Raw genomic sequence first — 15,369 nt, 5'->3', positions numbered from 1 at the left:
AAAAAAATCTTTTAATCTGATTTCCTGCTCCCCTCAAAGGATGCTTTTTCAGTTTTGTTATTCCTCCTTCTTTCCTTGCCTCCTCTTTTCCCTGAGACTCATCTCCAGCTTTTCTTTTTTTCGTATTTTACTTGAGCTCTTATGAAAACCTGACCTGTTTACAGAGAAAAACCCACAGAGCTCAAGGGCTCACATTTCACCCCTCATGATCCTATATCTGCACTCATCAGTAACCAGAATTCATTATCATCAATGGATTTTCAGTGATATGAACTGTATTTGCTCAGACAATGGCCCCATAAATTGCCTTTGAAATCAGGGTGTGACCATTACTTGGGGGTATGCTCAAGAGTCACTAATTGTTGCTGGAGGACATGTTTGCTTTATGTTTTGAAGGCAGACCTGCAGAAAAGCAAGCTTTGAAGTTTATTTGGCTAGTACTGTGCCCTCAGAAGGACACACCAATATTAACCTAAGCACATCACCTTTGCATTAGAGCAGACCATTTGCTAGCTGGTTTGGAGTGCAGGGAGGAACAAGCAAACACTGCCTCCGAAAGGTCAGGCAAACCCACGAGCATACAGACCTTTCCAAATTCTGTAGTGGGCACCAGGCTAAACAATGTAGGCTGGAATGGCCTCACTCCAGCTTCTGGCAGGTGTCTTCCTCACCTCCACATAGTTTTGAGTTGGCCTTCAACTCTTTACAGTCTGCTTCAGGAACAACTGCAGACAAAACATCAGTGCAACGTCCCTGTCCCCAACCAGGCTTTGCACAGTCATGTAATAAAAAGACAGTCCTGCACCACACACATTAGAATGACAGAAATGAGGAAAGCAGATGGGGCAGTGGAAGGTAGCATGGAAACAATACTGGTTTGCAGGATGCCCGACAGTGATAGTTGGTGTTTTATGAAGGATGCAAATGCAATATGCCTATACAGGCTGCAAAGCCAATTTCAGAGTCCTCACTGCTTTTTGAAGTCACTACAGACACTATACAATTGTTTTTGATTTAAAAGAACTAACAACTTCATTGAATTACTGGACAAATACGACCAACTAGTTTAGGTACTAAGTAACTGTAAAAAGCGTGTACAGATTACCTGTGAGAATACAGCCTCCAAAATTACCACTTCCATTTCTCTAGCCCTGAACTTTACAAGCTTGCCAACTGAGTAAAAAACGTGGACCACAGCCTCCGTTCCTGGCACAGGAGAGAGATGGATATGCTGTATCCAGTTCAGTGCTGTATGCTTTTCCTGCCTGGAGAGAGGAAAGCAAGCTGGCCCACCAAGATCTGGGAGAAGTAGGAGAGATCAAGTCCATCTGCTGTACTTTTTCTGTAATGGCCAAGGTTTAAAACCCCATACACCTGCATTATCACTGACTTAAGCACAGTGACCATAAGATTTTTCCTTTCCTCATTTTTTCCCATTCAAGTTTATTCTCTATTAGTGCAAAAAAATCACCCTTTCCCCCACATTTAATTCACTGCTCCCCATGGGTTAGCCATTAAAATTGATTCATGAATACACTACATCTACAGGCAAAAGCGGGAACAGAGAAATCCCTTCCCCATCATGTCCCTCTCCAGGAGGGAGTCACTTGACGAAGAACCCTCAGATTTTCTGGCATACAGCTTAGAAATCACAATGTGATTTCCTGTCTGTGTCTTTTGCTTCATTACAAAAGATATGGTCCTTAAAACAGGCAATTCGCTTTGACCAGTAATATTCTAGGCTCTAACTTTTAGCTTTGTTTTCCTGTAGCTTCCACACTGCAACAAGCAGTTTTCCACTCTCCAGTCCTGTCCCCCAACTCCAGCTGCAGCAGTGAAGATGCCTAAAGGATTCAGGCAGCTGGAGAAAATGCAAGGCCCTGGCTCTCTGGCCTCATCTGTGTTTTACTTCTTTCACTCCTGAACATACATCTGGATGTGACAAAGTCATGCTTACCAGACAGATCAGCAGATAGTCTGCTATCTGTGTAGTGGTGCAGAATAAGGTAAGAACACTCTGCCAGTTTGTGTTTTGCTGTTTAATCCTGCACAGAATAGTTGTGAAGACAGCTATAGAGGACAACTCACGACAGTAACCAAATTCTCCAACCCCTAATCCTGATACATTTTCCAACTTTGAGAGGAAAATGAAATAAAAATCAGACATTACTACTGCTTAATTGCATATTCCAATAGCATAAATTTATGAGAATACAACTGAGGCCAGAAGGCAAATTTATTTTATGAAAATATAGCATGTTCGAGGACAAAATCAATGCTATAAAAATGAAGTCTGAAGAAACGTAGAGCTCAACTTTAAGCTACCTTCTGTGATGCTATAGCTGAGTGTCCCAGCCACCATCACCAGGTGGCCACATTGGCCACCATCACAATAGCAGTCTGGAAACAAGTGCCCTACAGCCTGGCCTCAGCATCTTAGCTGGAGCACACTCTGAGGGAGCCGTTCTGTACTCACAGTTCAGAGATATTCCCAGTGCGCTTAAGAATTCCTGAAACTTGTGAAGAGACTAAAGCCAAACTTCTGGTCCCATAGAGGTTAGGGAAAAGAAGAGAATGTTGGTTACTAGTCTTTAAAAGTTAATAATCACTATTCACACTAAAATGTTACTGCACTAAAAACAACCCCTCCCAATACCAGCACACGGTATGAAAATCTGCATTAAAATAGTATTAAAAATTCCCCCAATTTTTCTCCTGAGCAGTAGGTAAGTTCAGCTGCAGAGGATTCCAGCACTTAAATGCAATGTTTTGTTTCAAGGGGGCTGTGCAACCATTCCAACTCTTACATACAACTGTGCAAACCAGTGTGTTAGTGATGCTTTTGCAAAGAGGGTTTGACAACAATAGAGAGTCCTCAGCCTGCTAAATAAGAAGCGACAACTCCATTTGAAAGCTGTCTCTGGATGTGCTTTACGTGCAGAAATTATCTGTGACAGTTCAGATCAAAATAGAGTTTTCATTTCATGTGGGAGGTAAATGGACGATAGAATAGGTTACTTTAAATGCCGTAGTCTACTCCAATTAATGTTTCAGATTTTTTTTCTGTATGGATTTCTTCATTATTCTATACTGTAAACTTTGGGGTAAAAAAAAGTAAAAGTAATTTTGTCAATAGCATGATGCAAAGAACAGACCAAAACTAAATAAAAGTTAACACAAAAAAAAGGATTGCAGAAAAGTATGGCAAAAACCCTCAAGTTACAGAAATCTGGCTGTGAAACTAGTAAGTATAAAACAGAAAAAATCCCATTGCTTCATCTTTCTTTCAGGGAGAATCAGGCAGGGGAATCAGTTCCGATTTCCCATCTCAATCAACAGAAATTTTACCACTTAGTTTGATGGAAACAGGACTGGCACATCAGTCTGCTTTCTGAGCAGCAGATACAAATCCACATGCTATCATTTGCTTTTCAGATTGTGCAACATAAATTTACAATTTCTAGCTTATGTAACTGCACCAATGACATAATTTGTACTTTAAAAAAATGTTAGAGCCAAGATACTGCTTTGGCCTCTGATGCGAGGTTGCAGGTTTCCATGTTTTCCAGAACATCATACCTGCTGATTTTTTCAAAGATATGCCCCATTAAGTACCAGGCATACTATGTTACTGGAAATAAGACAGGATCCAATATGAAACCATTAATGATTTCATCTGTTCTTGTATCCTTTTATGTACTGTGGCAAGTGCTGTGATCTTATCATATACAGTGACTACCACATGTTGCTACTTACAGCTACAGAAAAGAAGCATCCAGTACCAAATGTATGTGTTTATTTAAATTCAGATATGAACTGTCACTTTTTCTCCCAATAAACACACGTTCACATTAGTTACTTGCAAATCAGTCAGTTGTTTCCTGACCATTTTAAGGAAATGTGTTTTCTTAGAGGTCTGGAGCCACTGCTGTTTTACCGAAGCACAATTGCCCTCATGAAGAACTGAAGGGAGCTGTGCTGATTCAGTGTCCATAGCTCCCTAACTCTCTTTTTCAAAGATGATGGGGAAACTGGTAGTTCATACATTGCTTTTTAGATGTAAACACTAGGTATTATTAGTAGAGAAACTATGGACCCACGAGTCAGTGATCTCACCCCAAGCAAGGGCCTGTGTACCTTGCATAATCTATTTTGCTTATGCCACACTTTAAACAATGTGTATTTTGAATTTTTTTCTGAGAAACAGCATTTTTCTTGGCACGATTTTTGTTTTCCACCCACTTGGAAGAGCAGGTGTCTTTGTGTATTATTTCTCAACCCCGGGAATAAAGAAAACATTTAGAAAACATGTTAAAATTGTTCTCCTAAAGTCAGGGGACATTAATTTAAGGTTCCATGGGCATTAGAGAAGAACAGACCTCCACTATGAATGCACTGAACTAGTAGAAACACTAGCTGAGACAAAGCATTCAGAAGATATGAGACTTCAGTATCTTTACAGGCCAAAGGCTGAACACTGGTTATCTTATTCCTTGAAGGCAGGTTTTAACACAAAAGAGAAATTAACATCTATCTATGCACTAGTCTTGAAAAGAAAACAACAGAACAATGAAGCTGCTCAGACATCTGCTATATTTGCCATAGCTAATAGTAATGAGATAGCTGGCAAGAGTGCAGATTAAAGGCAAAAAGGTGCGAAGGAATACTGTTAATCACTTCAGAACCCACACAAACATGTAAAAATATCCATTCTTAGACTAACGAGTCTAAATTTTGGGAGGAATTTTTGATCACTTATCATATGTAGATTGATAATCTATTTTTGCAGCACTCAAAGAAAGATAATTAGACTTTTGCCTTTTCAGTTCGGGAGCCAGAACATACCACCAAGTGCAAGAGACTTTTCAAGCTCTGTAGCAAGGAGGTCAAAGCATCACCACTGATGCAGACAGTGGTATTTACAGAGAAAAGGAAAAAAAGATCAAACCCTTCCCTCTGGCCCCTTTACTCTCCCTCTTCAAAGCACCCACTGCTTAAACATTGCCACTTTATACAGAGGCACAAAATAATTGTCTATTATTTTGTTTTTGTTGGTTTTACTTTTTGTTTTTAAAATCAGGGACAACAGATGTTAAAGGAAAAAACAACACCTTATTCAGGTGAAGGACTGCAGACTGCTTGTAATTTGTGTACTAACAATGGACAACTAGTAGGAACAGGTTTATTGCTCTGATGCTGCTCCCCAACTATCCTCTACAACCTCACAGCCCTTTGTCATGTTATAGAAGTATCAGCTGATATGTAAACCAGGGATTCCAGTCACAGAAGGCCTCCTCTGTCATTAACCAAGAGCAGAGCAGAAGCAGTCCAGGTTCCCTGGTTAGCAGCACACTTACAGCATACAACTGCTAATTAAAGCAGCCCTTTCAGACAATTATTGAGCATTATGGTGACTCAGGAATAGAAAATAGTTGCCCTCTTGATCTCTCATCACAAGACAGACCATGTTAATATGTTAATAATGTTAATATGTTTTCATCCTTCTGAAGGTGTGTTGTTGCTTCCTTTTCAATAGCCAGGCCATGCACAACATCTGCATTAGAAACATGTGCTATGCTTAAACTTACAGGCCAGTCTTAAAATAATCATTTTCCATGCATTTTATGTAAATACCATAATGATAATTTGCAGCTGATTATCATTTACAAGGTAATAACCATATCCAGGACTAAGTAAGCATCAAAGCCTAAGGGCAGAAGTGCTTGTAACAGATAAATGCCACAGCTGAAGGACACATTCTAGCTAATACTGGTTTCAGAAGAAATACTCCTAAGATACTATGTTGAAAAATTTTATTAAAGATTTAAAATTTAAGTGAATGAAGAAGTTAAACCATGAATATGCGTCAAAGACTGAACAAGAAAATGTTGTTTGAAATGTTTAAACATTAGTTGGCTCTTTTTCATTTCTCTTCACTGCTTCCAAGTGACTGGAGGGAAGGGGCTAACAACCTCCCAGAGTGCAGACTCAACAGAGAACTGTGACACTGCCAAACTGTCACACTGACCTACTGGTACAGAAGTAGGAAACCAGAGAGAAACAAGAAGAGGAAAAATAAATTAGGAGGAAATGTATTGCTTTTCAAGTATGTTGTATTTATTTCATTTTTAGTACTTTCTAGAGGTATTTAAAAATCACTCATCTTGCATCTTTTTTATCATGAATTGTTTTTTGGTTTTTCTCTATTTCAGCCTAGTGGAATGAAAAAAAAAAAAAGAAGTTACCTGTTTTGCAAGGAACTGAAAAGTATAAACTCTTTAATGTGATCACTCTCCACTGCTTACTAAAAATGGCCTCCAGACATCAAGGACAAGTTAGTGATAAAAAAAGATAATCAGTATGGTTACCTGAAGCAACGTGATTATCTCACGTCCCTCTGTCCTAATAAAAGACCTCACGTTCTCTCAGATGCTGGCTACAATGTAGTTTAAGACAAGTTATTTCATTTTCTATGACAGTCTAGTATCACTTCCTACAGAATAGTCACAGTTCTCTTAAACCATCCCAAGATCAATACCAATCAACTGTTTATTTTGAGAATGTGTGAGAAACTGTGGGATGCCACTTGAAGATTCTCAGGACTCAGTTATGCTCCTCACTGCTTAATGAGGAGGGGGCCTGGGAATTGCTTGCTTCACCTGTAGCTCAGAGAAACCTGTTAGCAGAAGGTCCCACTGACCCTGGATAACCTCAAACAGAAGTGAAGACACTGTGAAAACATTTCTCATGGTTACAGTTAGTCTATGTCCATTTTCCCTGTTGTAACTATGAGTTACTTCTCTACCCTTATTGGACAGGTACCACTGCTGTCTTAACTGGAACTGCTCAGCATTTTTAAGCAGTCTAGTGATACCCCTTTTTTTCCTACTCCTCCAAACTTGAACCCTTTTTTCCATCACTTTAAGATTTTTGGCAAAAGATTCTTTATGTCCCATTAAACTTTTACTATTTTTTAAAAATACTTTGATCAGAAGCCATAAATTTATCTCAACAAAGTCAAACATCAGGACAAAGCTTGCTGTGAGTTTATGTCATCACCTGGACACTGAACATAAGGATGCTCACACATGAGCTGGTGTGTTCTTCCCAAGTCCGACCCCTTCCAGCTCAAAAAAAACCAGGTTCTTAGTACGTACAGACTTAAAAGTCTAGCACCACAAAATCCCATACCCTCATCTACTGGTCAGTTTTACTAAATAAAGATTATCTCTGATGAAAGAAGTAATCCCTTTCTTCCATTTAACTAGTAGCAGCTAGAAAAAAAACTTGAGAGGAGTTTTTGAAAGCCATAATGTGAGCTCCCTGAGGTCAGCAATGTAGATTCATCTTACAGTGAAGCTTGCACAAGGTCAAGCTGCCAGGCCTTTTCTCTGTAACTACTTGCACACTCAGAAGCTAGGACATGATAAGGCAAAATTACTGTGTTGGGAAGCTGGGGGAAAACACACAGACAGTTAACAAAAAGACTAGGAACTGAGCTGAGAGAAAGGGAAAAGAGAGGAAAACCAAACCATTTCTTGGGAAAGGACTTGATGGAAGGACAAGTGTCACAGCATAATGACCTGCTTGTTGTTTCTCTTCAATCAGGGAAATGGGACGAGGTTAATACTCATCATTTAACCAGAACTGCAGTACAGAATAAAGCTGACTGAAAACAGAACTTTTTTTTTTTTCTGTTTTTTTCCTTAACTAGTGCAACTCTGCAAGGCTAATGATGGGGCCAAAGAGACTCATTCTGACATAACACAATCTGGAGCAAAGAGAAGATGAGCATTTTGAAAATCCTTCAGTGTATGAAGTAGAATGGACTCCTGGAGAGTAGTGAGAAAACAAAGCCACATCAGATTTCACCATGTCCCCTTACACTTTAATTAAAATAAGATCTAGCAATTTTATTTAAGATTACCAAATTCTCAGAGGAAATGCATTTCTCTGTCTGTACTGCTACCAGACAATGATTAATTAGGAAGAAGAAAACACAGTACACAATGCTACATCCATCCATCCTGTCTTGTGCACCCAAGTAAGGTAGATTTTCCTTGCTCAAGGAAAATATTCTAGTTACATTGCTTGCTAAATGGAAATACCACATGCTATTAGGGTTTGCACTTTAAGTATGGAAGTGACTGGCCTATAAACAAGATTTTAACAGCTTCTTTCTTGAAAAACTCTGACTGTTTAATTAATCTTCAGCCATTAACTGTTCATTTAAAATGCCACTTATGGAATCTTAATTTTGCACGTTATCAGCTGGTTCACAAATAGCTATCTATGAGTGTAATGATCTTCTCTTTTTCTTGGAGCTTACCAGCCTTATACTCAATTCTGGCTTCTTCATTAACCAACACACACATATTAGCATTTAAAATTCAATGGTGTTTTGTTAAAAAAAAATGTGTAGAGAAAAGTTAATACATATACACATTATTCTGCTGCTGATTAAAGGAGCATGTGTGAGCTTTTGGTCAAACAACATCCTGCATAAGACAGAATTTAGTATCTCTTGCTCACAGTAGGAAACACTATGGCAGGAACACATGCAAGGCCATATGATTTCATTCCAGCTGCATGGACAATCTCATTTTGTCTTTATTTTACATTTAAGAGGCTGACAACACCATCTGCATTTCACTCCTTATCCTCTGGTATTGTCTCATCTTCCAGTAACAAACCTGGTCTTCTCCAGGGACCTATCTTTTGCATTTACATCCAAATGATTGAAAGAATGGGACATTACCAATAAATAGGCAGAATTAACGTAAAATAATTCCATACAGTAATAGATCACATAAGAAAAGACAGGGCTGGAGGGAAAAAAAACCACAACAAATAAAAGCCACAACCTGAATGCATACAAATGCTTAACACAGCTGCCAAAACTCAGGCTTACCAGCATCTGCAACAGGACGGTCACAAGGGAGTTGTGGGAGTGCAGTATATAAAATTTTACACATCTGTCAATAAGTGAGGTGATCCAAATGCAAACCCTAGCAGGCAGGACGCACGCAGGCAGATTTGTGACTATTCCTGACAGAATTTATTTCTGCCGAGGAATGCATGGCCTCGAACAAGCATGCACACATTACATGGCAGTGGCAGCTAAGCTCTGTTAAAGTTTGACAACTTCCTTCTGCTTAGACATGCTCTAAAATGCTCAGGGTCACCTGAGTTCCATAAAGTCTGAGTTTTCCATGAGAAGTGAACGATAGGGCTGGGGGTGCCAAAGCTGAAAAGATCTCGATAAGGGGTTCCTGGGAAATAGCACATTGAACTCTATTTGTAAAGCTGTTTTCTTGAGTGCTAACAATAGATTTCTTTTGTTCTATATAAAAATAAAGCCAAGGCTCATTTAAACATGTACCAGGAGGTCCAAATACTCAAAATTTAGCATAGTGAGTATGCAGTACCCCTTCATCCTTTCTAAGAAAACTGCAAATCAGGAGCAAAAAACACTGTACAAGTATAACTCTGGGGGCACATCTTACACTTCTCTGGAACTGATGGTCAAGAGGATCTCTGGATTGCCATGACCAGGACCCTAGGAACCACTGAAACCTCATTTCTACTTGCCAATGCTAGAATTTGACTGTTGTCAGAAAACTATCAATTAGAAAGGGCAGCAAGCTGTCAAACATTAAATTTCTGGTTTTAACATTATTGGGAACAGTGATCAGATTGCAGCCAAGGGTTCAGAAGACCCTCTGGTATGTTTCAGAAAAAAATTCCAGAGGTTAAGGAGTCAGAGGGCAGTCTTAGAAAGTATAGGATAGTAGAGGACAGGAAGACAGTGTAGATTATTTCAGGACACCAAGGAGAAGGGGTTATGTGGTAAGAGAAGACACATAACTTGATCATACTTGTCATGCTTTTATAATAAAAATATTTCAATGCATGCCCATCACTCTATTCCCAATGTAACACAACGTATAGTGGCAAAGTGTATGTAGGTGTCACCCAGCCTCATTCATTTTCTGCCTTGCCTCCACACTATTCATCTTAAAGAATAACCATTCCTAAGTAAAGGACCATCCACTCCTAGAGCAGCAGGTTGCTTTTTTTGCTTTTCAGTGATTAAAGGTGCTGTGGATGCACAGTGAGCAGTGCCAACTGTACTTTGTACCGAGAACAAGACAACTTCAGTTTCTGGCTGACTAAAAATACAAGGCTAAGTAACATACCTGGGCAACCCTAACTTGAACTTTCTGAATACAGTCTTTTCTGTGTAGCTCTAGATTCCTATGGCCTTGGATTAAGCAGGATGGGAGAGACCTATACCTGTCCAAAGGTATTTAGCTGGCTTTTCAGTAAAAAATGCTCCTTTTGTTAATTTCTAAACTCCAAACCCTTTTTACTCTCCTCTCAGGCTTACCCATGGCTTACATTTAACATTTGGTTTCTCAGAACATGCACAGCAATGTTTTTCCTTTGATACTTTCTAGGGAGGCACAAACTGCTCAATGTCTTGCTCCCTCTCTTCTGACTCTGGCCATCTCTGAGAGTAAGATGCAAGGGGCAGAGTTAGGGTAGTGCAGTGGTATGGGTTTCATTTCACCATTTTTCAACTGTGTTTGCTGCTCTATTGAACATTCTGGAAGGGTGCAAGTTACCATAAGGAAACTTTCACCCTGAGATAAGGAAGACCTGTTTTTCAATTAATTAATTAACATTGTAGAGTGTAAGATCTTGCACTTTGGGACCCAACATAGCATCTCCAAAAATGGAAAGCTTGATCAGACTGTGCCTTTGGACTCTACTCCTATGTAATAAAACAGTATTGGGTTTTTTATTAGTATGTTTTTAAAATCTGCAAGAAGATACAGCTCTGAATCTATTCTTGCTAAACAAAGGAAAACTGTATTCATTTTTGTCAGACCAGCACTTTGAAATTCCTCATGATAAGACACACAAATAAATGAAGAATTATACTTGGCAATGAGTTTGGCATCACACTTTAAATGTTTCATAGTTCTGGGCTGAGGAAATAAGTTGAGCAATGTCTCTAGAACCTTTCCGGAGATGTACTCAGTGTGTTTGGATATATTTGACAGCACCATGTTCAAGGGAGAAAAAAAGAGGAAATTGCTTATTCGAAACGTGAGAAACGGTTGCACCATGTGACATGCTTGACATTTAAGTGATAATAGTGCTGTGCATATGCTCTTTTGGCTTTGGTCTGACATCTAGGCTCTGCCATCGTGCAACTTAGCACTGTCATGGTACGACCCTGATGACTAAACTCAGAGAGATGTGACTTGCCACTTGTTTCAGGAACATATGGGCCACAGATCACCCAGCCTCTGCCGCAGGCTGGGGAAACAGTGTCTCAGGCAAAGACCCTGCAAGTTCCCCAGCTGCACATGGTGGCTGTGCAGGCTGCACCATCCTTTGGGATGCCATTTGCATTACAGAAAATTGTGGCTAATTAGAAATAAACAGAAAAATGCTTGATTTACAAAGAAATGTGTGATTTCGCCAGCTAGTTTTTTTCACTCTTTTAAACTTAACATTCACAGACTACACTGATCATGCTAATGCTTTTGCTATACTCATTAATAAGGACAATTTACATTTATATAGCACCTCTCTTAGTTAAAAATCCCAAAGCTTTCAGCAAAATATACATAAAAAGTTACATCTATTTCACTGAAATAATCATTGTCGGAATGAAAAATCAACAATTGTGAAGCAGTGCAGAAGAACATTATACAACGTTTGCAAATAAGACACAAAGCAAAGACCCCCAAAAACCCAAAGCAAAAAAACCTCTGAAATGCCAGATGCAAGTGTAGGTTAAGGGGATGATAGTATACAAACAGCAATATGAAGGAGGTCTGTGTGTGCCCTGAGGAGTTGTGCTTGGAGGCAACAAACATACTTCATAATGATTAAAGCAACAGTCTTCATACATGTATAGCTATTGCTTTTCTGCATACCGAGGGAGACTGTCAGTTTAAGCTGGGAGTATACTGAGAACGAACTGGCAACACTCAATGGATTCTCAAGAGGAGAAAGGAGATGGTGAGTGAAAGCACGTGAATTGTAAATAGCATTTAGCTGACCACTAAGATTATTTACAAATGCCCCTCACATTTTACAAGGCATTAATTATGTTAATACATTCTTTTGTAAAAATAGAATAGAAATTAACTTCTTGTTTCAAATGTTGAGTTTTAATTCTCTATCATAATGCCACATAACTGGAATTCACAGACCAAAATGAAATCAACTATTCTCTGTGTTCAAACCTCACTTCTACTCCGAAGTCCATTTACTTTAGTCACCGATCAAGTCTGCACACACAACACTACAAGTTGAGAGTCAGAGGTGGAAGAAAAAGCCATCCATCTAAAGTAAAATTAATAGCAAAACTTTGAGAGAGAGCATGCATGCGTTAGGAAGACCAAAGCATGAGCTATTACATGACAAATGTGTTGATAAATGTTCAGGCCTGCAAACACAAAATAACACTGGTTTGGCTAATAAGCATCCATTATAGCCCTTTCCCATCATTTTGAGACAGACAAGGTAGTTTTCATACTTGACCCTTGAAAACAGATTTGTTTTTGTAATTAACGTATTATCCAGGGATTTTTCTTTTCACATCTTTCTCCTTTCAGTGCTCTCCCTCTAGCACAGAAAGATTTCCTTGCCTGAAGTTGCCACTATATTCAACAACTGATGGCTGAGACCTCATGACCCACTGCATAAATTCACACAAAAGTATTCACATTTGGCACATTTCTGCTGGTAAATAGCAACAACCTTTTTGTCTCTGAGACAAAGGAAAGAAAGGTTTTTAAAAAGAACAAAGGCAACCTAACAAGAATCTCATATTTCCTATTTTTTCCTAATCTAGTTAAACAGCCTCTACAAGCCTGAGAAATTCAAGAAAGCAAAGATGCTGTGGACTGTATGTCTTTCATTACAGAATCAACACAGACAAAACAGCCTCTCAGTGTGACTTCTGATCACAGACTCAGAAATAAGGTTAACTTTTCTTCTCTCTTAGATGTTTTGGTTTTAGTTTGTCCCTGAGTTATCATACTGCCATGCAATTACAGCTAGATCTATACTAAAATCCAGGATCCTAACACTGAATCCAAAGCTGGCTGGGACTTCAGTCTTGCCCGTATAGCAAGTCAAGAGTCCCTTCAGTGTAGTTACAACCATGATACAAACAATCAAATAAAAGAGGCCCAAGGGAAAGCCCTGAGTTTTTGTTGTTGTTATTTTTTGACAAGAAACAGTAAAGAATTAATAACAATGTATAGATCACACTTCAGACCTGATTACATTTTTAAAATGCAAAGCTAGGAAGTCCTGTTAAAATTGAATTTATGAAGTAACTTTCATGATGCTATCTTACTCCAGTTGAGTTATATTTATATTTGAAAAATACATGAATCTGAATTTAGCCTTCCCCCACTGGGAATTCACAGATGTTGGTTTATTGAGTTAGTAGGATCTCAGTTTCTGATCCCTCCGCTAATACAAACATTAATGCAATTTCAGTGACAACTTCTGTAGTAAAGCAAAACCTGCTAGATGGCAAAAAGCTGCAATCACTACCTCTTATTCCACCCTCTTTACCCTTATGCAGTAGGGGCAGACTTAATAATATGGAAGAAAAAAATAAGCTACGTCATTATGTTTGGAAAGGTCTTCACCATACTGTATTCAGGTGAAAAGGAGAGCCCATTCCCTGCTACAAACTTCAATTTATGTCAGAAGTGGTTTATTACTATTTATAACAATGACTCAGTAGATGTTTTTAAAGTGGTATGATGCCACAAACTGAAAACACTCCTATATCTGTGCTCACATATTTCTCCAAAATTAACAAGTGTGGTATCACATAGCACAGATTGAGGCTACAGGGAGACACTACAGATCGCAAAACGAGCTAAAAGTGTGAACAATTCCTCAACTCCCTCATGCTTACACTGTCAGCTTTTCTTTTCACACAGACCTGCATATCTAGACTGCACACTCATACATTGGATTGAAAAGCCCATCACATATATATTAACACCACAATGGTAATGAAGTCTTACAGTCTTTTAGCCCCTAAATCCAGAAGCAATCAGTTTTAAAAACATTGTAATGGTGGGTACGTCATCAACTGAAAATAATTTCTGTTTTCTTTTTAACCCAGGGAAAAACTTGACCATCTTTCTTCAATGCTATCAACCTGGAAGCTTGACAGTAAGGATTAAAAATTGCGCTTTCCTTCCCACTTGGTTATTGGAAAGGCTGTGAAAGGCAATCAGTCTTGTGAAGCTACACTTCACAGTCTGCATAAAAATGCCATGATTCCCAGTCCTCTACCCAACCTAATTGAAAGTGTGTAATATCACACAGCTGGGGAAAACGAAACCATAAACATATGCAATATATCATGCTATCATACAAAACCTGTTACTAATAGGCACTTGATGATCAGCAGGATTGAAAGGGATCTGAAAAAAAAGAGATTATTTTTGCTGCAGGGTAAGAACTTTTCCCAATTGAAAGAGGGAAAAACACTCTTAGCAGTGCAGGAATTGGACTGGAGTCAGTTAATTCATTCTGTTTGTGAAATATGGACTTTTCTGTAATGATTTCCATTTGACTGCTGCCTTGCTCAGATGCTTTAGGGGTACTGCTGCAGCAAATTATGGTTGTGGTTAAGAGGAAATCCATGGCTTTCTAGTCAGTAAATACAGGAGTCTGGGGCATCTGAACAACCAGCCTCCTCTCTCCCCCCACCCCACACTCCCTCCCCACCAAACTATCGCTGTTTGTAATGCCAGGTGGCAATATTACCTGTCACCAGGAGTCTGTTGGTAGTGCTGCTTGTTTACTTTTGCATACAGGCCTTCCAAGTGCTCCCTCTCCATTGGTCCTGAAGGGGAATCACGTGGATATATAAAAGTTTCTGCTACTGCTGGCGATGATGGCCTGTAGATGCTTGCTGCTGGATAAGCCTCTCGGAAATGGTTTACTCTGGCATAATTTGGATCCACCTCATCATCATCAATGTCAGGTCCTCCAGGACCAGTAGAATAATCACTCAGGCCTCTCAGTTGTTTTTGCCTTAACTCCTGATGTTTGGCACCAATCCTAACGATGAAAAAAAAAGAATACAGAGTTGGATCTGCTTCAGCAACAAATGCAGACACTGATTCACCACACAGATTTGGAGATCCAACCCTGAACCCAACTGTTTAGATCTTCCAGAACACTGTGAAACTGGTGCCAGATAAAACAAAATGATGTCTGCAGCCCTTTTGTTCTTTATCTCTGGCAATCATCTTTGTAACCAAGGTTGGCCATCATTTTGATGAGAAAAATTGATGTTGAATATAG

The 15,369-nt window shown here is 39.1% G+C and overlaps 1 protein-coding gene across 3 annotated transcripts in view; it reads right to left on the bottom strand.

The window, feature by feature from the left end:
• The window catches only part of PARD3B (par-3 family cell polarity regulator beta), a 390,939-nt gene that overhangs the window by 67,791 nt on the left and 307,779 nt on the right, over nucleotides 1-15,369 (bottom strand). For 2 of the 3 annotated variants that reach the window (XM_051623713.1, XM_051623715.1), the window contains exon 20: nucleotides 14,827-15,123. The exons of the other annotated variant lie outside the window; for it this stretch is intronic. In XM_051623713.1, the coding sequence (XP_051479673.1) occupies nucleotides 14,827-15,123 (297 nt within the window). The remainder of the gene's footprint in view (nucleotides 1-14,826; nucleotides 15,124-15,369) is intronic. 3 annotated transcript variants of the gene reach the window in all.

Source organism: Apus apus, chromosome 6 (genome assembly GCF_020740795.1).
Source record: "Apus apus isolate bApuApu2 chromosome 6, bApuApu2.pri.cur, whole genome shotgun sequence".
NCBI classification, from domain to species: domain Eukaryota; kingdom Metazoa; phylum Chordata; class Aves; order Apodiformes; family Apodidae; genus Apus; species Apus apus.
The sequence above is the reverse complement of the archived record's forward strand: the minus strand, read 5'-3'. Positions and strand labels throughout refer to the sequence as shown.